General features: G+C 41.3%; 1 protein-coding gene across 1 annotated transcript in view; it reads left to right on the forward strand.

Annotated features, from left to right (window-relative positions):
* The window catches only part of C13H20orf194 (chromosome 13 C20orf194 homolog), a 173156-nt gene that overhangs the window by 136526 nt on the left and 12838 nt on the right, over nucleotides 1–23792 (forward strand). Inside the window, exons 29-31 of the mRNA XM_018057413.1 lie at nucleotides 5090–5127; nucleotides 17654–17789; nucleotides 19982–20068. Coding sequence (XP_017912902.1) covers nucleotides 5090–5127; nucleotides 17654–17789; nucleotides 19982–20068 — 261 coding nt within the window. The remainder of the gene's footprint in view (nucleotides 1–5089; nucleotides 5128–17653; nucleotides 17790–19981; nucleotides 20069–23792) is intronic.

Here is a 23792-nt window from a genome sequence, read left to right on the forward strand (position 1 = left end):
TCTAGGAGGGTCAGACGGTATTGATGAGGCATCCAGGTGGAACACTCAAACTTCCTGTAGCGCTGCCCCAGTGAGATCCCCCTCGGGCTATCTGAGGCTATGTCAGTTACTTCTTCCGCCAGAAAATGGAGTCTGCTTCCCATGCTGCTGCTGCTGCTGCCAAGTCGCTCAGTCGTGTCCGACTCTGTGCAAAGACAGAGCAGCAGCCCACCAGGCTCCCCCGTCCCTGGGATTCTCCAGGCAAGAACACTGGAGTGGGGTGCCATTGCCTTCTCCTCTGCTTCCCGTGAAAGTGAAGTCGCTCAGTCGTGTCTGACTCCTAGCGACCCCGTGGACTGCAGCCCACCAGGCTCCTCCATCCATGGGGTTTTCTAGGCAAGAGTGCTGGAGTGGGGTGCCATTGCCTTCTCCTCTGCTTCCCGTACATCCCCTCATTTACTGTGTTCTTTGCCACTTGGAGTCTCTTTGGTAAAACTTAAGTCATATGCTTGTACCAGATGGCAGGAAAGGCCAGAAAAGCAGTTTTCTGCCATTTACTTCAAGGACAGGCTTCCTCAGTCCAAGTCTGGGAAAAGTGTTTAGAAGGTATCAGTCAGTCAGTCATATGGGCAGTCTGAAATATAACAGATGTGTTCTACAGTGTTCAAGACAATAACATTAATATCAAATGGAAATAACCCAAATGCTCATTAGTAAGTGACTGATTCAATTTGAGGATATTCATATAATGGAAGCAGGTGGCACAGTGGTAAAGAATCTGCCTACCAGTGCAGGAGACAAGAGATGCAAATTTGACCCCTGGGTTGGGAAGATCCCCTGGAGAAAGAAATGGCAACCCACTTCAGTATTCTTGCCTGGAAAATCCCATGGACAGAGGAGCCTGGTGGGGTATAGCCCATGGGGTCACAAAAATTCAGACACAGCTTAGCGAATGAGCATGTGTAATGGAATACTGTGCAGGCATTTTTTAAAATTAGGTAGATTTTTATGTACTGATATGGAAAATGCCCATAATACTTCATGAAGTGAGAAAAGGAAATCAGCAAAACAATATGTATTCTTTAAATGTCTATTTGACTAAACATAGAAAATATCTGGAACAATACATCCCAAACTGTGAATAGTGGTTTCTTCTGGGAAGTGGTTAGTTCCTTGGGGGCAGATGTTGGATGATGTGTAAAACATTTGATATTTTATAGTATCATGTATATTGCTTCTTTTAATATACAGCTTTATTGAAATTTAATACACATACCATAAAATTCACTGTTTTAAAATGTCCCTTTCAGTCACTCCCCATTTCTTTTTTTTCCCAATCCCTGGCAACTAGTCTACTTTCTGTTTCAATGGATATGCTTATTCTGGATATTTTCGTATATGTTGCCTTTTGTGCCTGGCTTCTTTCAAGGCTCATCCGTGCTGTGGCACGTGTCAGTGTTTCATTCCTTTTTATAGACAAGTACTCTATTGTATGGATATATCACATCTTTTTTATCCGCTCATCAGTTGATGGACATTAGAGTTTTTTATATCTTTTTTTGGCTATCATAAATATACTGCTCTGAATGTTTATGTTTAAGTTTTAATATGGTCATATGTTTTCTGTTCTCTTGGGTAGAATTGCTGGTTCATATAGTAACTATTTAACTTTCGGAGGAACTGCAAACTGTTATCCAAAGCCATTACACCATTTGCATCCTCACCAGCAATATATGAGGGTTCCCAATTCTCCATGTCTTCACCAATACTTGTTATTGTCTGTCTTCAGTCAGTTTAGGGGCTTTATAGTTTAGGGGCTTTCCTAGTGGTCCAGTTAAGTATCTGGCCTTGTAATGCAAAAGAAAGAGGAGGGAAAAAACATATTACAGTGTAGGAAGGAGGATGATATGTATAGAAGGAAAGGAATTTAGCTGTGATTTGTTTTCTGCTGTTTTTTAGACAGTGTGATGCTTTACCTCTTTCAGTCCTCAAAATCCCTTTAAGTATTATGGGAGGCATTTAAGGTAAGCATCATTACCATGTTTTACCGTGAGGAAGCTGATGCTCAGAAAAGTTAAATAATTTCCTGAATGCCACATCCATGGCATGTACATAGTCAATCATGATATGGGGTACTATAAGAAAAAGTCATGTAATTTTACAAGAATTGTTAAAAACAGTGATATCTCAATGAGAAGTTGCATAAATGTGCAAGTTTGTGTGTTCTGAGTATTTTCTTTGCAGCTCTTTAAAGTGAGTAGCTTAATGACCCTCTAACCTGTTAGAGGTTTAAAACATGAGCTTCCAACCTGTGACTGGATAAGATGCACTGAGAGGGAGCATTGCTTAGCTTCATCTCAGATGCTACTGGCATGAATTGCTGTGCGCTGCTGTGGGAAAGCCAGCAGGACACTGAGAAGGGCTTTTAAGGCATATACTGTAAAGTCACAGGAACATCATCAAAAAACCTACAAATAATAAATGCTGGAGAGGATGTGGAGAAAAGGGAACTTCTTACACTGTTGGTGGGAATGTAAATTGACACAGCCACAATGGAGAACAGTTTGGAAATTTCTTTTAAAAACTAGGGATAAAACCTACCATGTCATCCAGCAATCCCACTACTGGGCATATACCCTGAGAAAGCCATTCTAAAAGACACATGAACCCCAGTGTTCGTTGCAGCATTGTTTACAGAAGGCAGGTCATGGAAGCAATCTAGCTGTCCATTGATAGATGAATGGATAAAGCAGTTGTGGTGCATATATATACAATGGAATACTATTCAACCATAAAAAGGAATGAATTTGAGTCAGTTCCTAGTGAAGTAAAGGAACCCAGAGCCTATTATACAGAGCGAAGTAAGTCAGAAAGAGACAAATGTCGTACATTAACATGTATATTGGAAGTCTAGAAAAATGGTCTTGATGAACCTGTTTGTAGGACAGCAGTAGAGACAAAGACATGAAGAACAGACTTGTGGACACAGTGAGGGAGGGAGAGAGGGAGACGAACTGAGAGAGTAGCACTGAAGCATAGGTAAAATAGATAGCCAGTGAGAATTTGCTGCGTGACACAGGAAGCTCAACCCAGTGCTCTGTGACAGCCTAGATGGGTGGGATGGGGTGGGAGGTGGGAGGGAGTTTCAAGAGGGAGGGGTCATATATATATGCCTATGGCTGATTCATGTTGATGCCAGCACAACATTGTAACACAGTTATTCTCAAGTTATAAATAAATTTTAAAAATAAAGTTACAGGCACTTACTTGATGGAGACAGACATTTTCTAAGAATGCATTAGTGGATTTTTCTGGTCGTCCAGTGGTTAAGAATCTGCCTGCCAATGCAGAGGACATGGATTCAATCCCTGGTCTGGAAAGATTCCACATGCTATGGGGCAGCTAAGCCTGAGCACTGCAGCTACTGAAGCCCAAGTGCCCTACAGCCCGTGCTGTGCAACAAGAGAAGCCACTGCAATGAGAAGCCAGCACACCGCAACTAGAGAGTAGCCCCTACTCACCACAACTGAAGAAAGCCTGTGCGTAGCAATGAAGACCCAGCACAGCCAAAATTAAATAATTGTTTTAAAGAATACATGTGCTCTGCAGCTGACCCTTCAGTGGACTCTGAATGCAGTGAAGTCAGTGAGCTCTGTTCTTGGGAGACTCAACTGAGGATCTCTCTCCCTTCGTTCTGAGGCTCCTAACCTTAATCAGAGCACATCGGGGTTCCTCTATAAAATTCTTTAGAAACCGTGAAGGAATCAGACAGGTGAACTAGATCCACAGCCCAAAGTTGTACTTACCCGAGTGGCTCACTCATCCACCAAATTTAGTTCCAAATGGTGTGTGTCTGACCATTGTCAAAAATCAAATTAAAAGATGAAGATTTGCCACCACCAAGGAAATTGCAAGAGAAAAACTCCCCTAAGTGTTTTGAACAGCATTAATACCTGCCAACTGGAGAAGCAACAATTCAGAGGGTGACTTCAGCAAGCATCTACTTGCAGGGGTAGACAACACAGGGGCTTTGTGGTGTTAAACAAACCTGGGCCCCTGTGTAAACCCTCCCATTTCCTAGCTGCATGTAGGACCTTGGGCAAAGTGCTTAGCTTGCTTAGCCGCCATGAACCCACTATTTGCAACTTTTAAGTACGCAAGGCACAGCGTGGATGTGAGAATAAAATTGTATATGTGAACTGCTTGCCGAGTCCCCAGTCCATAGTAAAAAGATAAAAGATAGCTGTTTTCATTAGTATTGGCTTTCTTCACCAAGAAGAGCACTGTGATGTTTTAGAAGTTTTAAAACACTAAGAATATTGAGTTATTCTTTGGAGCTTACTACAGAGCTACAGTTGTTAACTCATACTTTGAATTAGTCACCCTCAATCTATTTAGTCAGTCTCCTACATTTCATTCACCATTCGAGCTTAGAATAAGGTTAAAGGGTGCAGGGTCTTCTGTGGTGGTCCAGTGGTTAAGAATTCTCCTTGTAATGCAGGGGATGCAGGTTTGACCCCTGACCCATGAACTAAGATCCCATATGTTGTGGAGCATCTAAGCCTGTGTGCCACAGCTAGAGAGTCTGCATGCCATAATGAAAGATCCCGCCTGACAGAACTAACACCAGACACAGCCAAATAAACAAATGCTTTTTAAAAAAGATTAAAGGGGAACCTGGATTTAGTTGTGCACATAACAGGAAATATGGCAACTTTGTTGTTGGCAGAATTAGGCAAGTGTAATTTTTCTTATTTTCCCTTGAAAGTTCCCCTGTACTAACAGGACAGTATCTCTTCAGGTAAAAGAAAAAGACCAATCTCTCTTTCTCCATTTCCTATAGTCTTGGGAGTTGAACAAGGATTTCCTGTTCAACATTCCACCAAGAGTTGGCCATGTTGGGACTTTTTTAGGGTTTCTGGCCTAGGGAACTCTGGTTCAAAACTATGAATACCTTTTGTATAACCATGGCTATCTTTAATGTTCAGTGTTGCCTGCCAGTTGCCCCACTAAGTAAGCCATTTTATATGTTAGTGATAGTCAAAATTTTGTGAGAAATTAGTGAAAATTCTGAGATTAATTGTTTTAAATATTTGTTTTCTCTCCGTAGATTCCTGTTTCCTAAATTTCTTGACCAGTGTTCGCAAGGTAAGCAATGTGCTCTACATCCTGCTTGCATGCCTTTCAAATTCTGTTTAGATGCAACAGACTTTTCATGTTCCCACCTACCATTCTGAAATCTAAAACAAAACTGATCCAGGGAAGACTGTGGCATTTTTTGCTGTTATCTTATTTGTTAGGTAGATTTCTTCCAAGAGTTTGTCTCAATGATAATAAATTGCCATGTCAACACCTCTTTTGAGCTGTGCTTAACTCTGCCCTCCCTTCCAACTAATGTCAGTTGACTGAATAAGTATTCCTAGCCTGTGAATCAGCAAGATTTTGATGTATTTCTCCTGTCCCATGAGTGCAGAGTATGGCCCAGTAGAACCTTCTCCTTTAACCGTCTGCTACATACACTGAGATTTTCCACATCTGCTTTATAATATATAGAAAAATCCACCCATCTTGTAGGTTGTACTCACCCTTGCATTGTCCTGCCATCTGGCAGTCTGGAAGCAGCACTTTTTAGTCAGATTAGCTATAGTGGCTGGAGACCCAGAGTAAATTTTAAATTTCCTACAATAGTAGTAAAATGCTTATTGTTGTCAGAAGACCTGGGTTCTGGGCTTCCTGAAGCAGCCCAGCAAGTAGAAATGAGATGGAAGAAAATAACTCAGTGTCCCCAGCACAGGTTTGCCCTGCTGATCCCATTGCCAGTCTACAGGGAATGGGGACAACAAAGCATTAGCAGAGCTGTTGTCTTGGGAAAGAGCTGAGCTGGAGGCTGTGCAGAGCAGGAGACTGGGTCACTGGAGAGAAGAATGTATGTGTTCGGCTGCTGCACTGTGGAGTCTTAGGTCCACCTTTTTAGAGGCCCTTGTTGCTTTTTAGGCACTGCACCCTAGAAATAGAGTTGAATGGAGGTTGGCTGGGTCTATCCACAGTGTCCACCCAAGGTAGATCAAAGAGATTTGGGGGGGGCTAGGTCAATAGGATGTAGTAACAGGCTGGATGGGGGACATTGAAACAAGAAGTATCTGGAATGACTTCTAGGTTTCTGGCTTGGGAGATTGGGAAAGTTGATGGTACATATCCTTGAAATAGACTACATAGGAAAAAACATAGGTCCAGGAGATAACCAAGGAGAGCTGTCTGGTCCTTTGATAAATGCTTGGAAGTCATCATCAAAGCCAAGGGTGTGGGCTATAGTCCGCCCCATGTCCACCACATGATCACACGATGTTTGCCACCCTGGTGCCCCTTGGCTTCTTGACACTTTCTCCTTCAGTGGCCTTCTCCCTTTTTTGCATGTGGGAGAAGCAATCAGGCTGCCTTGACAAAGAACCTTAGGGAAGTGCTCTGTCTTTACCATCCGTGAACCTGGGCCAATATTACAAGAGGATAGCCCTTTTAAGCCAAGACAGCATGAGTTCTGTCTGGCATTTGGTAGGCATATTTCATTAACACAGCCTTCCAACTCATTCTTCAAAGGTAATGTATGTCAATTCTGTGCTTATATAAAGAAAGCTAGGGGGTGGTTAGGACTTGGTGCTTTCACTACCACAAACCAAGTTCAATCCCTGGTCAAGGAACTTAAAAAAAAGAAAGCTAGAGATGTGATCAGATGTGGACAGGTGCCTTTGAGGCCATATATGCTGTTTTCTGAAGTGCAAGGGGCTGGTTAAGTGGTAATGCCTTAGTAAACATCTTCCCCTTACATCTGGGCACAGAGGACCCTATAGACTAATCTGACCTGGTTCACCATGAGCACTGGCCTTCTGGGAAGACAGGAGATAAAGGCAAGTATTTCTTTCTCCTCAGAAATTTAGTGCCTCTCTTAAAGGTGGAATCTGCCACTGGTAGACAAACATTTCATGTCCCAAGGGAGCATTTGCCTCCTTTGCTCCTGTTCATAAGTCAAGCTCTGATTCATTGCTTTTATAATAAGGGATTATTTTACAGTGAGAAAAGCACTGTATTACAACCACAAAATGATGTGTATTACAGAAATCCAAGGATTAGGGAATAATCTCAATGCTTAAATGACCAGCACGGCTCAGTATAATACTAGCTTTAAAGCAGAGAGCAGACATTTTGCTCCCATGACCTGCTTTTAGAGGTATCTATATGGTGGAGGAAATGGCAACCCACTCCAGTATTCTTGCCTGGAGAATCCCATGGACAGGGGAGCCTGGCTGGATACAGTCCATGGGGTTGAAAAGAGTCAGACACAACTTAGCAACTACATAGATATAGAAGACAAACTGGTGGTTACCAAAGGAGAGACCAAAGTGTGGTGGGGCAAATTATGTGTATGGGATTAAGAGATTTAAAACTTCTATGTATACACAGCAACAAGTTTATATTGTATCAGATAAAGAATTATAGCCACTATTGTATGATGATATTCAATGGAGTATAATCTGTAAAAATACTGAATCACTGTGCTGCACATGTGAAACTAGTATAATATTGTAAATCTACAATTTAATACTACAATTTAATAATAAAAAATTATTAAAAAAGAAATATCTATAGATAGACAAAGTGAGGTTTGATTTCTTCTAGGCTGCTGGAAGCCTTTACGTAGACTAGAATGGTCAAACAGACCTGAGAGATGTTTCTCCACTCTTGGGAATGGGCCAGGCCAGACTGCCTGCTCACTCACAGCCCAGACTCGTGAGGCATTGGCTAAATCAGAGTATCCATTCCTTTGTACATAGCAGGAGGATGGCCCAAGCAGGATGAAACTGCCCACGATGGCCTCTTCACCTTGTGCTCCAGATAACTGCTGTACCTTGCCTTAATGATGGCATTTCCTCTTGGCAGGTAGCAGTTTGCATAGCTGGCCTAAGGAATGCTGGGGATAATCCTTTTGCTTGTTTCTCCATAAAGCAAAGCCCCTTTTCTATGTCCAATTCCTGACCTAGAATCCAAAGCCCACAGGGTTTGTCTACATGATACTCATGCGGCAAATGGAACTTTAAGCAAGGTGTCTGTCAGAGACTCAGACCCTAACTTTTTCTCAGGCAGGTCAAGCCTGTACTTGTGATTCTGGTGCTTGCTGCTCAGGTTGGCATGTTTGCAGTAGACTGACTCTTCAGTTTCTTTTGCCCAAGAAGATACTAAATAGAATCCAAGGGCTTTGCAGATCTCTCAGCCTTTCCTGGCTTCTCACTGCAAGATACACCACAGCTATTCTTGTCTTCATCCTGGGACTTTCATGGACCCTTGCAGGAGCTGGCTCTCATAACTGCCCTCTCTGGAATGTGCTGACCCTTCTAGAACCCTACCTCCTTCCCCACTGTGCCACATTCTGGGCCTGGCTGCCTAGTCTTGTCTTACTTAGTTTCCAGAGGCTCCAGCCACTTCCTGTAGCTGCACCAGGACATGGGGTTCTGGCAGTAAGCTCATTGCCTGCCTGCAGCCTCCAGAGTGACCTTATTTTAAATGGGAATGGGAGCACAGGCACTACCAGTGTCATCTTTCTTAGGAGGCTTCTCTGACACTCTCGCTGCAGATGGTCCATCTTAATGTTAAAGCTTATGACAAGGAAGGCATGTGAGGAGCCTTTTTAATACAGAATAAACAAAAAGTTGACATTCTACATTTGAATTTCTAAGTCTTATGCTATTACCATATCTAGGCCATACCTGAAAACCTAGGGGATAGAAGTTTTAAGTGTAGAAGAATTTGTTAAGAAAATATGGTTTTGTATATTCCTGTATACTTGTATATGCATAGACCATCTGAAGAGACATACCCCAAATCTGCTTATTAGTGGTTGCCTCTGGGGAGAAGTAAGGTTCAGGGTGCCAGAGAAGGGAAGAAGAAACTTTCTACTGAACCCTTTCATACCTTAATGAATTTTGTACCAAAATATGTATATCTAATCTTAGCTACCTTTTAAAATGGCTATCTGATGAATGATACTTGCTCAGACTTGCAAGTGGGAAAATTTTGGGGATGTGGGTACCCACAGCTTAGTTGCTTAGGCAGCTGCCTCAGAGGTCAGGTTGCACGTGCCTTTTATTATACTTAGTTCATTTATTCATCTGTTCAGCAAATCTTTATCCTATAACTGCTCTAACCTAGTCCTGAGGGATTAGGAAAGTCTTTTAGAATAGGTGCTGTTTAAATTGTCTACCACCTGAAGTAGGAGTTGGCCCTTCAAAAAAGGAAGGAGGGAAAAGATAGTTCCAGACAGAAGAAACAGCAGGAAAGAAGACCTGCTGATGACTGGAGCCCTGAAGAAATGCAGCGTGCGGGTAGGTCAGACTGGCCCAAAAGTTTAGATGTCAGCCTACAAGTTATTGGGATGCTTTACATGTGTTAAGTGGGGAAATGATTTGATCAGATTTACGTTTTTGAAAGATTACTCTAACTACAGGAGAAAGAAGGAATTGTAGTAAAGGAAGCCTGGAAGTGAAGAGAATGAGCACAGAGCTAGTAACGAGCAGTGGTCTAAACTAGGCAAATGGTAGCAGGGACTGAGAGGGGAGGAAGGGCTATGGCCCAGGTTTGGGGAATTCAGCAGTCAGTGTGCCCTTACCAAGTGACCACTTGAATGTCAGAGGAGGCCACCGAGGAAACTCACCTTTGAATCCTCAGAGGTCTCTCAAGCACTCTGCAGAGGCAGATGGGCTGTATTTGCCTAAGGCTGACTGACTTGCTGTGGAGCACTAACAGAACTTGAGAAGAGCAGGACTCATGTCTCCGAACCAAAAAACTAGTAGATTCCCAAACAGCTTGTTAAGCACCCAGGAAGCAGATTCTGTGCTCAGCAGTCAAGCCTTATTTCCTGACATTTACAGTCTTAGACATTGTATACCTTTTGTGTACATCATGCTAGATGCCAGGCTGGATGAATTACAAACTAGCATCAAGATTGCTGGGGAAAATATCAACAACCTCAGCTATGAAGATGATACCATTTTAATAGCAGAAAGTGAAGAGGAACTAAAGAGCCTTTTGATAAGGGTGAAAGAGGAGAATGAAAAAGCTGGCTTGAAACTCAACAGTTGAAAAAATATCAAGATTGTGATAAATAGAAAGGGAAAAAGTGGAAGGAGTGACAGATTTTATTTTGGGGAAATTTTTTATTTTCCAAAATCATTGTGGATGGTGACTGTGGCCATGAAATTAAAAGATGCTTACTCCTAGGAAAGAAAGCTATGACAAACCCAGATCACGTTTTAAAAAGTAGACATCACTTCGCCAACAAAGGTCTATATAGTCAAAGCTGTGGTTTTTCCAGCAGTCATGTATGGATGTGAGAGTTGAACTATACAGAAGGCTGAATGCCAAAGAATTGATGTTTTTCTAATTGTGGTGCTGGAAAAGATCTTGACAGTCCGTTGGACTGCAAAGAGATCCAACCCAGTCAATCCTAAAGGAAATCAGCCCTGAATATTCATTGGAAGGACTGATGCTGAAACTGAAGCTCCCACTTCAAGGCCATAGCCCTTCCTCCACTCTCAGTCCCTGCTACCATTTGCCTGCCTGCTACCACTTTGGCCACCTGATGTGGAGTCAACTCACTGATGCTGGGAAAGATTGAAGGCAAGAGCAGAAAGGGACAACAGAAGATAAGATGGTTGCATGGCATCATCAACTCAATGGACGTTTGAGCAAACTCTGGGAGATGGCGATGGACAGGAAAGCCTGGCATGCTGCAGTCCATGGAGTCACAAAGCGATGGATATGATTTAGCAACTGAACAATGACAGCATACCCTTTGTGTGTGCCTTGTCCCCATCGTAACACATGACCATTGACGTGAATCTCCTAACCCCTGCTCCCTGGTTGTGAATGGAATATGGTTATGAGGTTAGAATCAATCTTTAGATTTTGGGAACACTTTTTAAATATAATTGGTGAGAAGAAGTATCCCTGACTTCTGCCCCAGAGCAGGGGCAGAGGCCAAGGCCAAGGCCAGGGGTCCTAGAAGCTGCTTTCAAACTAGTGATAGCCACTTATCTAAACCATGGGCTCAGTACTCTAGGCTGGTGAGAATCACGTGACTTAGCTTCCTGCGTGTTGCTGTGGCTAACTAAGGTCCACGTGCAACAGCAATCCCTGTCAGTCTGAGGAATGGATCAGTCCAGTCTCCTTGGTATAGATGATGGTCGTGGTAGTAGTGTCAGGTTACATTTAATGAGTTCTTTCTTTCTGTAGCCTGTGATAAGCATTTCACTGATAACCTGGAGGTACATGTTCCCATCTAACAGAGGATTTAGGGCTCAGAGAGAAAGTTGAGCAGTTTGCCTAATGTTACCTGTGAATAATCAGTAGAACCTAGAATTCAAACTCAGATTTTCTTGACTCTAAAACTCATGCTTTCATCTTTATAGTGTCTTCTTACAAATAAGAAGAAGACAAATAAGAATATAAATCATATTTTAAGCATCACCCATGTTATTCAAAGGAGCTCTCCTAAGTTTAGAGAAAGGGAGACAGCAGGGTGGCATGAGGGGAGGATTGGGTAGTAAGGTATTAGAGAAGATCTTAAAGAAGCCTAGTGAACAAAGTACAGAATAGTATAATATGCCACTAATCAGACCATTCAGGTATGACCTAAATCAAATCCCTTATGATTATACAGTGAAAGTGAGAAATAGATTTAAGGGTCTAGATCTGATAGATAGACTGCCTGATGAACTATGGACGGAGATTCGTGACATTGTACAGGAGACGGATCAAGAACATCCCCATGGAAAAAAAAATGCAAAAAAGCAAAATGGCTGTCTGGGGAGGCCTTACAAATAGCTGTGAAAAGAAGAGAGGCAAAAAGCAAAGGAGAAAAGGAAAGATATAAGCATCTGAATGCAGAATTCCAAAGAATAGCAAGAAGAGATAAGAAAGCCTTCTTCAGCGATCAGTGCAAAGAAATAGAGGAAAACAACAGAATGGGGAAGACTAGAGATCTCTTCAAGAAAATTAGAGATACCAAGGGAACATTTCATGCAAAAATGGGCTTGATAAAGGACAGAAATGGTCTGGACCTAACAGAAGCAGAAGAGATTAAGAAGAGGTGGCAAGAATACACAGAAGAACTGTACAAAAAAGATCCTCAAGACCAAGATAACCATGATGATGTGATCACTAATCTAGAGCCAGACATCTTGGAATGTGAAGTCAAGTGGGCCTTAGAAAGCATCACTACAAACAAAGCTAGTGGAGGTTATGGAATTCCAGTTGAGCTGTTTCAAATCCTGAAAGACGATTCTGTGAAAGTGCTACACTCAATATGCCAGCAAGTTTGGAAAACTCAGCAGTGGCCACAGGACTAGAAAAGGTCAGTTTTCATTCCAATCCCAAAGAAAGGCAATGCAAAAGAATGCTCAGACTACTGCACAGTTGCACTCATCTCACATGCTAGCTAAAGTAATGCTCAAAATTCTCCAAGCCAGACTTCAGCATTACGTGAACCATGAACTCCCTGACGTTCAAGCTGGTTTTCGAAAAGGCAGAGGAACCAGAGATCAAATTGCCAACATCCGCTGGATCATGGAAAAAGGAAGAGAGTTCCAGAAAAACATCTATTTCTGCTTTATTGACTATGCCAAAGCCTTTGACTTTGTGGATCACAATAAACTGTGGAAAATTCTTCAAGAGATGGGAATACCAGACCACCTAACCTGCCTCTTGAGAAATCTGTATGCAGGTCAGGAAGCAACAGTTAGAACTGGACATGGAACAACAGACTGGTTCCAGATAGGAAAAAGAGTATGTCAAGGCAATATATTGTCACCCTGCTTATTTAACTTCTATGCAGACTACATCATGAGAAACGCCGGACTGGAAGAAACAGAAGCTGGAATCAAGATTGCTGGGAAAAATATCAATAACCTCAGATATGCAGATGACACCACCCTTATGGCAGAAAGTGAAGAGGAACTAAAAAGCCTCTTGATGAAAGTGAAAGAGGAGAGTGAAAAAGTTGGCTTAAAGCTCAACATTCAGAAAACGAAGATCATGGCATCTGGTCCCATCACTTCATGGGAAATAGATGGGGAAACAGTAGAAACAGTGTCAGACTTTATTTTGGGGGGCTCCAAAATCACTTCAGACGGTGACTGCAGCCATGAGATTAAAAGACGCTTATTCCTTGGAAGGAAAGTTATGACCAACGTATATAGTATATTCAAAAGCGGAGACATTACTTTGCTGACTAAGGTCCGTCTAGTCAAGGCTATGGTTTTTCCTGTGGCCATGTATGGATGTGAGAGTTGGACTGTGAAGAAGGCTGAGCGCCGAAGAATTGATGCGTTTGAACTATGGTGTTGGAGAAGACTCTTGAGTGTCCCTTGGACTGCAAGGAGATCCAACCAGTCCATTCTAAAGGAGATCAACCCTGGGATTTTTTTGGAAGGAATGATGCTAAAGCTGAAACTCCAGTACTTTGGCCACCTCATGGGAAGAGTTGACTCATTGGAAAAGACTCAGATGCTGGGAGGGATTGGCGGGAGGAGGAGAAGGGGACGACAGAGGATGAGATGGCTGGATGGCATCACTGACTCGATGGACGAGAGTCTGAGTGAACTCCGGGAGATGGTGATGGACAGGGAGGCCTGGCGTGCTGCGATTCATGGGGTCACAAAGGGTCGGACATGACTGAGCGACTGAACTGAACTGAACTGAATCATGGGGGAAATGTATTTATACACATTTGCTTGTATAAACTCAGCATATATGTGGGAGAAGACTCTGATAAATGTGGTTGTCTTCAGGGAGAGGTAGTAGGTAGCTGGGGAGAAAGGGAATTTGTTTTCTCTTGTGAACCCTTCCATGTATTATGACTTTCGCCTTCAGAAACTAAATATAGCTAATTTTTTTAAAAAACCAAACACTTTGTTGAGGTAAACAGTATTGCCAAGAGTCCTCTGTACTGAATACTCATTATTCAGAGTCCTATAGTTATAGTTACTTAGGAAAGCTGAAGTCTTACAACTTAGAGACATTATGAACTAATTATTTATAAAACTAGTCTCTGTTAGTGAAAAGATTAATGATGAGCATTAAATCTTTTTAGATACAAAACTAATTACAACATCTATGAGAATGCTATTACAAAATAGAATATAAATGTCAAAAACCTATAAATGAACTCATATTTAATAAAATATTAGGAAGGAGTAAGATAGATTATCTGTACATTTTCTCAAGTGGAAGATCAGTAAATTTTAAAGCTGTTAAATCAAGTTGTAAAGAGTATTTATACTCCTTAAAGATATAAAAATATCCACTTGGAAAAACTGTAAAATTATTAATATAACCAGCCAGAATGTGATGGTGGAGAAATGGGATGAATTTAAAGGTATATGAACTTCCCTGTCTCATGAGGAAAACTCAAAAGACATTGTTTAAAGGTGACAGGATAGCTGTCGTAAGAACTTAGACTATACTTATCAGAAGGAACCCGGAAAACAATGTAGAATCATACTGGTAAAGGTTTACAAAAATGTTTTTAAACAGAATTCAACATAAACAAGGTGATGGAACCAAAGTATCATTAAATATAAGTGGCATGTGCTGTGCACTAAGTCATGTCCAACTTATTGTGACCCCATGGACCATGGCCCACCAGGCTCCTCTCTGTCCATGGAATTCTCCAGGCAAGAATACTAGAGTGGGTTGCCATTTCCTTCTCTGTAAGTGGGTTAAACACCTGTTAAAAGAAAAATTATCTCAGATTAAACCAAAAAATCGACTCTAAATTATATGATGTTCTATACAAGATCATCTAAAACTAAGGATGGTGATAAAAGAATGGGCAAAGATATAACAGATGAATGCAAACAAAAAGATGTGACGTTAATAACACCAGAGTTGAATTTGTAATTGTTGTTCAGTTGCTAGGTCTTGTCTGACTCTGCTACCCGAAGGGATGCAGCACACTAGGCACCCCTGTCCTTTACTATCTCCTGGAGTTTGTTCAGGTTCATGTCCATGGAGTTGGTGATGCTATCTATCTCTTCCATGGCCACCCCTCCTCTAAGGGAGGCCATAATCTTAGTTTTTTGTATGTTGAAGTTTTATGCCAGCTTTTTCACTTTCTTCCTTCACGTTCATCAAGAAGTTCCTTACTTCCTCTTTGCTTTCTGCCATTAATGTGGTATCATCTGAATATTTGAGGTTGTTGATATTTCTTCCAGGAATCTTGATTCCAGCTTGTGCTTCATCCAGCCCCTCATTTTGCATGATTTACTCTGCATATAAGTTAAATAAGCAGGGTGACAATATACAGCCTTGATCTTTTATCTTCTTCATCCACTAATGGACACTTAGGTTGTTGGTTGTTTCTATAGCTTGGCTATTGTGAATAATGCTGCAATGAACATGGATGTGCAAATAGCTCTTCAAGATAGTGATTTCATTTCTCTCTGGTATAAGCCCAGAAGTGGAATTGTTGGATCTTGTGGTGGTTTTATTTTTTATTTTTTGAGGACTCTTCATCCTATTTTTCATAGTAACTGTACCACTATAGCATTTACATTCCCAACAACAGGGTACAAGTTTCCCTTTTCTTCATATCCTCACCAACTCTTCTTATTTCTTGTCTTTTGAAAAACATAGCCATTCTAACAGGTGTGAGGTGCTATCTCATTGTGGCTTTTTTTTTTTTTCATTGTGGCTTTTTAAAATGATGAACTAAGCATTCAACTTAAGTTTGAAAAAGAACAAGAACTTAAAAAAAAAAATTGAAACTGTAAAACAGTATCTAGCCTGTTAAGGAACACTTAACAGTGTTAACATTCTGTTAGCCAAATATAGACTATAAGACAGAGAAGGCAATGGCATCCCACTCCAGTACTCTTGCCTGGAAAATCCTGTGGACGGAGGAGCCTGGTAGGCTGCAGTCCATGGGGTTGCAAAGAGTCAGACACAACTGAGCGACTTCACTTTCACTTTTCACTTTCTTGCATTGGAGAAGGAAATGGCAACCCACTTCAGTGTTCTTGCCTGGAGAATCCCAGAGTCAGACAGGACTGAAGCGACTTAGCAGCAGCAGCAGACTACAAGAAATACACAAGAAGCAGTTCTTCAACAAATAAATCACAGAGAAATAAAGAGAAACTATAGATTGAAAGAGAATTATGCGATATATCAATGAAATATAATGTGGGGGCTTTGATTCCTGGTTCCAAACAATTAACTCTAAGAAAATATTCTTGAGTCAGAAAAATTTAAATATGGACTAGATATTTTATATTAAGAATTTATTGCTTAATCATTCTTTTCTTTTAAGATTTATGTATTTATTTGTGGCTATGCTGGGTCTCTGTTGCTGCCCGTGGGCTTTCTCTAGTTGCATAGAGCAGGCACTCCTCTTCATTGTGATGGATGGGCTTCTCACTGCAGTGGCTTCTCTTGTTGTAAAGCACTGGCTGTAGGTGTGCTGGCTTAGTAGTTGCAGCAAGTGGGCTCAGTAGTTGCAGCTTGCGAGCTTTGGAACACAGGCTCAGTAGTTGTGGTCCGTGGCCTTTGCTGCCCTGCAGCATGTAGGATCTTCCTGGAGCAGGGATCGAACCTGTGTCCCTTGCATTGGCAGGCAGACTGTCAGCCACTGGACCACCAGGGAAGCCCCATTCATTTTTTTAAAGAGTCCTTATCTTATGGTAATACATACTGAAATATTTTGGATGCAATAATAGAATGTCTGTTATTAGCCTCAAAATCGTCTCCTGGGGAAGGCAAGGAAAGCCGAAAAGGTAGGAGTATGATGTAGAAGAAATACAATTAGACAAATGTTGGTAATTCTTGAAGCCAGGTGATGGACATGTGGGCATTCATTACACTGTTTTTTTCTACTTTAGTGTATGTTTGAAATGTTCGCATTATTGTCAGTAAAAATGGTTGAATCATACAAATGCAGGTGACGTTATAGTAGAAGTGGTGTGTATCCAATGATCATAGCCATGTAGAATAAATATGGAAGAGATATTATAATTGTGTTGGCATGCTGGGATGTGATTCTCTGATTTCCAAATTATCAGTAGTGTCATAGTGTCGTGGATTTTACTTCTGTATTTTCACAGAAGTATGGGATTGATTGTGGCCCACTCCACAGCATCTCTTTTATGGGCCACCCTTCCTTACTGTGTCACTCTGTAAATATCTTTGTCAGAACTTACCTTGTAATTGTGAGTCCATGGGTGAGCCTTCTTGACTGTGTACTCTTTAAGAATGATTAGCACCTGACATACAGTTTGTGTTGGTAAATGTCTGTGTTCTGAACTGGTGAAAGTCATTGGCAGCAGTTCCTAAGGAAGTTCATGGGATATGGAAAGGGCCATTTGATGAAAAAGCTCCAGGTATCAAAGTGAAACTAAGAGGACAGAGGAGGTTAGGAAGAGGGGCAGCTGCATAGGTGAGGCCATTCACTTCCAGAGGCTACAGAAAGAACGGAATGATGGCTGTTGTATCAGTATTGAGGGGTAGGGGTGTCTGCATGAGGGGGCTGCTAAAAGGGATGATCAGGGGAGGGAGCCAAGGGCTCACATTTGTGCAGACCCTCAGCCCCAGTCAGAACTCTGAAGGCTGAACCTTTTTTTATTTTATTCCCCAGGCCTGGTTAGCAATGTTGTATTCACCAGTCACACTGTGGAGCAGAGGCACCCTCTCCTTGTTCAGCTGCAGAGCCTCATCAGAGCTGCCAATCCTTCTGCAGCCTTCATTCTTGCAGAAAATGGGATTGTCACCAGGTAAACTTAACGGTCACTTCTCTCTGTAGGACCAGCCACTTTCTCAGATACAGCATTTTGTCTGTGACCCATTGGGTCTTTCCACTGAATCTAAGACCTGAGCATTTACAGAAGCCAGGTCTTGAACAAGTGCTTTTGATGCTGTGTAGAAATCACCAAGAGGATTCCCACATGTCAGTATCCTGTACTGTTTTGAGATGTTTTATTTTTGACACATTCACATTCTCATTCATTAAAGGATTCAAGTCAAGACTCTCTCAGTGTTCTTTATGTTAAGATATGAGAGAAGTAGCATAAAACCATAGGGAAATTATATCTTTAATTCATAGAGCTGGGTTCTAGTTACAACCTAAAAATAGAAAATTAATGCCTTTATATGTAAGAATACTAAGAGTTGTATACTTTTTATATAGTTTCAACCTTTGAACATTGCAGATATTTTACATATTCAAAAATTAGGTCAACAAGGAGGAAAAAATACAAAAAGTGAGTCCATCTGTATATCAAAGTAATAACAACCACACACACACAAAATAATTCAAGTAACTTTTGAACATAATCCTCTGTTGGAACCCGAATTCCAAACAACATCACTGAACATTAGGGAAGGGAGATTATAAATATGAAAGGTAAGGAAAGGTAAGGAAAAACCCTGCAGATATTGGAGTTGAATAGGGGGACTCAATATAAATTCATTAGTTCAAAAAAAATATATTCCGTCTTTCCATTAAAAGGGACCAAAAATAACACCACAGTAGCAATTAATGCCTTTACCTCTAGATCTTAATTTCTAAGTACCAATCCCCACTAAAAGGTATCTGGTCTCCTTGGAGAACTGGTTGATTGCAATTTAGGCAATGAAAGTACAATGTGAGCCTAGTGCATTTTATGCCAGAAAGGCAGGGAAGTATTCAAAAATTAGTGGAGATATTTCAAAAGGATACAGAAGCTAGCTTAAGAAGCTCCCACTTAAGTTTGGGACAACTTGAGTTGTTGTATGAGAGAACCATGATACTAATGGATTGTAGCACATGGAATAAAATGAGTCTATGGTGATACTAAAAAATTAAAAAGGGAGGGGGACAGAAGAGTAAAGCTCTCCTCTATAGAAGAATGTTAGCTAATAAATAAGAATTTATAGAACTGGAAAGACACCATTTTGTAACCTTTCATATAATAACTTGATTTAGGCAAGAATTATCAGTGGATGCTAAAAGTAGTGGATGACAGATTGTTGAGGAAAAGGATATTTACTTGACTGAAAGTATCTGTCACTCCATAGACTTATTTACTGCTTCCAAAGAGGGAAAACTGCCTTCACAGTGAAGAGGTCTAATCCAGAAGACATGACAGAGACCAAAATATTAAACTTAGCAAGACCACTAATGGGACCAAGTGAGTCATGTGCTTCCTTCACATGACACTGTGGGAGGAACACAACATCACTCGGCCATTACTCTTGCCATAAGTGATTAACTTATGGAGAAGGAAATGGCAACCCACTCTAGTACTCTTGCCTGGAAAATCCCATGGACAGAGAAGCCTGGTAGGCTACAGTCCATGGGGTCGCAAAGAGTCGGACACGACTGAGTGACTTCACTTTCACTTCAAGTATTTAACTGAATCTAATCACGAGGAGCAACCAGACAGGTCCAGGTTGTGAGACACAAGACAGCTGACCGTGTACTCTTCAAAATTGTCAATTCCTTGAGAAACAAAAAGTTGGAGGTATTTTTTCCAAATTGAAGGAAAATTAAAATTATAAATTCAATGAGCGATCCTTAATTGAGCCCTGAGTGCCCTGTCCCCCCTAAAGGGAGAAATTTGAAAATGGATGTATATTATTAAATCAATAGTTTTCAACTTTAACATGCATATGAACCACTTGGGAATCTTATGAAAATGAGGGTTCTGATTTAGTAGATCTGGAGTAGTCTAGAGATCCTGCATTTCCAGCAATCTCCCAGGAGATACCAAGGCTGCTGGTCCTCCATATTAAATTTCTTAGGTGAGAATTAGTGAGAATATGCTTGTTTCTAGAGATGCATATTAAAGTATATAAGGGTGAAATAACAGAAAAAAATGTATATGTTTGTACTTGTATGTGTATACAGAGGTGTGGAAGGGAAGGAAAACGTACAGGTTAAGTTTGATAGTTCTGACTAACCTGGGTTTTCTGTATGTTTTTAAAGGAATGAAGACATTGAACTGATTCTCTCAGAAAACAGTTTTTCAAGTCCTCAGATGCTACGATCTCGATACTTAATGTACCCTGGCTGGCAAGTATTATCATTGAAAAATAGCTAAGATTTCTTTGTAAACTCAGTGATTTGTTTATTTACAGGAAAGTAAAAGAAAAAGTGAAAATACCAGGTGTGCTCTGGGAGGGTGACAATGGCAGCTGCAATGGCCTGAAGTCCCAGTAGCTACTGGCCTTGTTAGAATTCCAGTGATCCACATCTCGGTCTCAAATTGAGACCCTTGCTGAATGTTGAGACTTAAGGAGTCATCTTGTGAGCACTAAGCACAGTGACGTCCTTCATTTCCTCTAGCCTCTAGTCAGAGTGAGGTAGCTGGCATGGAACCAAGGAGTTATGACCCTTCTGAGTGAAAGAGTCACTCCTGAGAATAGTCAGTCCTCTGGGCTTCCCATCTGACAGATATGTTGCCTGCTGTTGTGTCCCAGAGGATGGTCTCTTCTCTGCAGGTGGCCTCCCAGCCTAAACCTGTCCTCCGGATTCAGGGGAGCAGAGGAGAAAAGAGAGTGTGAAGTGCACTGTCGTCATATTTCCAGCATCACTTGAGCACTTACTCTGTGCTACACGTTATTCTAAGACTTTGCTCTCCAGTAAAGCACCCACTAGCCACATTTGGCTACTTAATAAAATTAAATATCTATTAATAAAAATGAGGTAAAATTTAGAATTTAGTCTTTAGTCACACAAGACCCTTTTCACATGCTGAACTATAACTAGCAGCTACTGTGGGACAGTACAGATGCTTCATCACAGAAAGTTCTGTTCACAGTGCCAATCTTAAGAGTTCAGCCTGTATTATCTCATTAATCCTCAAATCAGGTCCCAGAGTAGATTCCATTAGTTTCTTCATTTTAGAGATAAGGTAACTGAGGCAGCCAGGAGTTACATGTCCTGTCCAAAGTCACACAGCTAGTAAATCAAAGAGTTGGGTTTCAAACTCAGGTTGTGTGGCTTCAGAGCCTGTACGGTATTTAGATTTAGATAGTAGATTTACAAAGTTATGTTAATTTCTGCTGTACAGCAGAGCCTATACTCTTATCTGCCATGTTGCACTTGTTCCTGTATGGAAAGGATAATTAGTTTTGCTGTGTTGAAGGTTCAAGGCAGGCCAAAAATGATCCCTCATGTTGGTCTGAATCACCTCTATTATCCTTACTCACTTCTCTCAGCCACCTCTTTATTATCCATACCTCTCAGCCATGAGTACTATTTTTTAAAATAGAATGGTACAGTCAGTACCATTCTATTTTAAAACACAGGTCGATATGTAAAATTGAAGATTTTCATGCTTATTCTTAAAAGGAACCTCTGGTTTGAGTCACATCATAATTAAATAGTGGGTAAGTGGATCATTCCTTATGCCTAAACAAGGCAGTAATATCTTAGCTTAAAAAAAACAAAAAAAGAGCTTCTGGGGTGAAACTTTTTTCTACAGTGGCTGCAGCTGCTGATCTTTGTGCTGCCAAAACTAGGCCTCTGGGCCTAGTCCTGAGATGTCTGCCATCTCAACCTGGTGCCTCAGGAAGCACGCATGCACGCTCTGTGTGTGTGTGTGTGCTTGTGCGTGCGCGTGTGCGTGTGTGTGTGTGTGTTAGGAAGCTCACGTGCGTGTGTGTTAGGAAGCGTGTGTGTGTGTGTGTGTGTGTGTGTGTGTTAGTCACTCAGTCGTGTCTGAGTCTTTGCAACCCCTGGTGGACTGTAACCCACCAGGTTTCTCTATCCATAGAATTCTCCAGGCAAGAACACTGGAGTGGGCTGCCATGCCCTTTTCCAAGGATTCAGATAAATTATTCTTATATCAAGATCACCATCATCAGACTCCTGTGCATCCCTGTACATAACTCCCCTCTCTCCTTGGATGAGGGCCATCACCTCAGAGTGAACAGGCTTTATTAGCTCTAGGATGTACTCAGCTTTGTGATGTGCAGAGTCTCAGCCATTCCTCTCTCACAGCCCTCTGTTGTCATCGACCCCACACCTACCTCCCCTGGTAGAACAGCTTGTTCCTAGTCTGGAAGGAAACCTTGTACTCTTCCCTTGGCCCCTCCAAATTCTCCTAAGGATGCAACTCTGAACATAGAAGCCTGAGAAGCCCATGGTCTCCAGATAGCAGTGTTCAAAAACTATTATACCACCACCTTGCTTTAAATAAATAGCAAAAAGTGGGCTACTTTCAACAATATAAAATTCAAAACTGCAGTGCAATTTTGAAACAAAGAAGACTAATCAGAAAATACGGTAGACTAGAGGAAAGTGTTTGCATCAGATGTGACAAAGGGTTAATATAGTATTTGGGAGGCTTGTTTAGATTTTAAAGAACAGTTGTTGTCATTGTTCAGTCACTCAGTCGTGTCCAACTCTTTGCGACCCCATGGACTGCAGCACGCCAGGTTTCCCTGTCCTTCACCATCTCCTAGAGCTAGATCAAACTCCTGTCCATTGAGCCAGTGATGCCATCCAACCATCTCATCCTCTGTCATCCCCTTCCTGTCCTGCCTTCAATCTTTCCCAGCATCAGGGTCTTTTCCAATGAATTGGCTCTTTGCATCAGGTGGCCAAAGTGCTGAAACTTCAGCTTGAGCATCGATCCTTATAATGAATATTCAGGATTTATTTCCTTTAAGATTGACTGATTTGATCTCCTTTCTGTCCAAGGGTCTCTCAAGAGTCTTCTGCAACACCACAGCTCAAAAGCATCAATTCTTCAATGCTCAGCATTCTTTATGGTCCAACTCTCATATGCATACATGACTATTGGAAAAACGATAGCTTTGACTAGACAGACCTTTGTTGACAAAGTAATGTCTCTGCTTTTTAACACACAGTCTAGGTTTATCATAGCTTTTCTTCTAAGGAGCAAGTATCTTTTAATTTTGTGGCTGCAGTCACCATCTGCAGTGATTTTGGAGCCCAAGAGAATAAAGTCTCTCACTGTTACCATTGTTAACCCATCTATTTGCCATGAAGTGATGAGACGATACCATGATCTTAGTTTTTTGAATGTTGAGTTTAAAGCCAGCTTTTTCACCCTACTCTTTCACCTTCATCAAGAGGCTCTTTCGTCCTTCTTTGCTTTCTGCCATAAGGGTGGTGTCATCTGCATATCTGAGGTTATTGATATTTCTCCTGGCAATCTTGATTCCAGCTTGTGCTTCATCCAGCATGCATCTCTCATGATGTCCTCTGCATATAAGTTAAATAAGCATGGTGACAATATTCAGCCTTGATGTACTCCTTTCCCAATTTTGAACTAGTCCGTTGTTCCATGTCTGGCTGTAACTTGCTTCTTGACCTGCATACAGGTTTTGCAGGAGGCAGGTAAGGTGATCTGATATTCCCTTCTCTAAGAATTTTCCACAGTTTGTTGTGATCCACACAGTCAATAGCTTTAGCGTAGTCAATGAAGCACAAGTAGATGTGTTCCTGGAATTCTCTTGTTTTTTCTATGATCCAGTGGATATTGGCTATTTGATTTCTGGTTCCTCTGCCTTTTCTAAATCCAGCTTGACTATCTGGAAGTTCTCAGTTCATATACTGTTGAAGCCTGGCTTGGAGAATTTTGAGCATTACTTTACTAGCATGTGAAATGAGTACAATTGTGCAGTAGTTTGAGCATTCTTTGGCATTGCCCTTCTTTGGAATTGAGATGAAAACTGACCTTTTCTAGTCCTGTGGCCACTGCTGAATTTTTCATATTTGCTAGCATATTGAGTGCAACACTCTGATAGCATCATCCTTTAGGGTT

Source organism: Capra hircus, chromosome 13 (assembly GCF_001704415.2).
Source record: "Capra hircus breed San Clemente chromosome 13, ASM170441v1, whole genome shotgun sequence".
Taxonomy (NCBI): Eukaryota; Metazoa; Chordata; class Mammalia; order Artiodactyla; family Bovidae; genus Capra; species Capra hircus.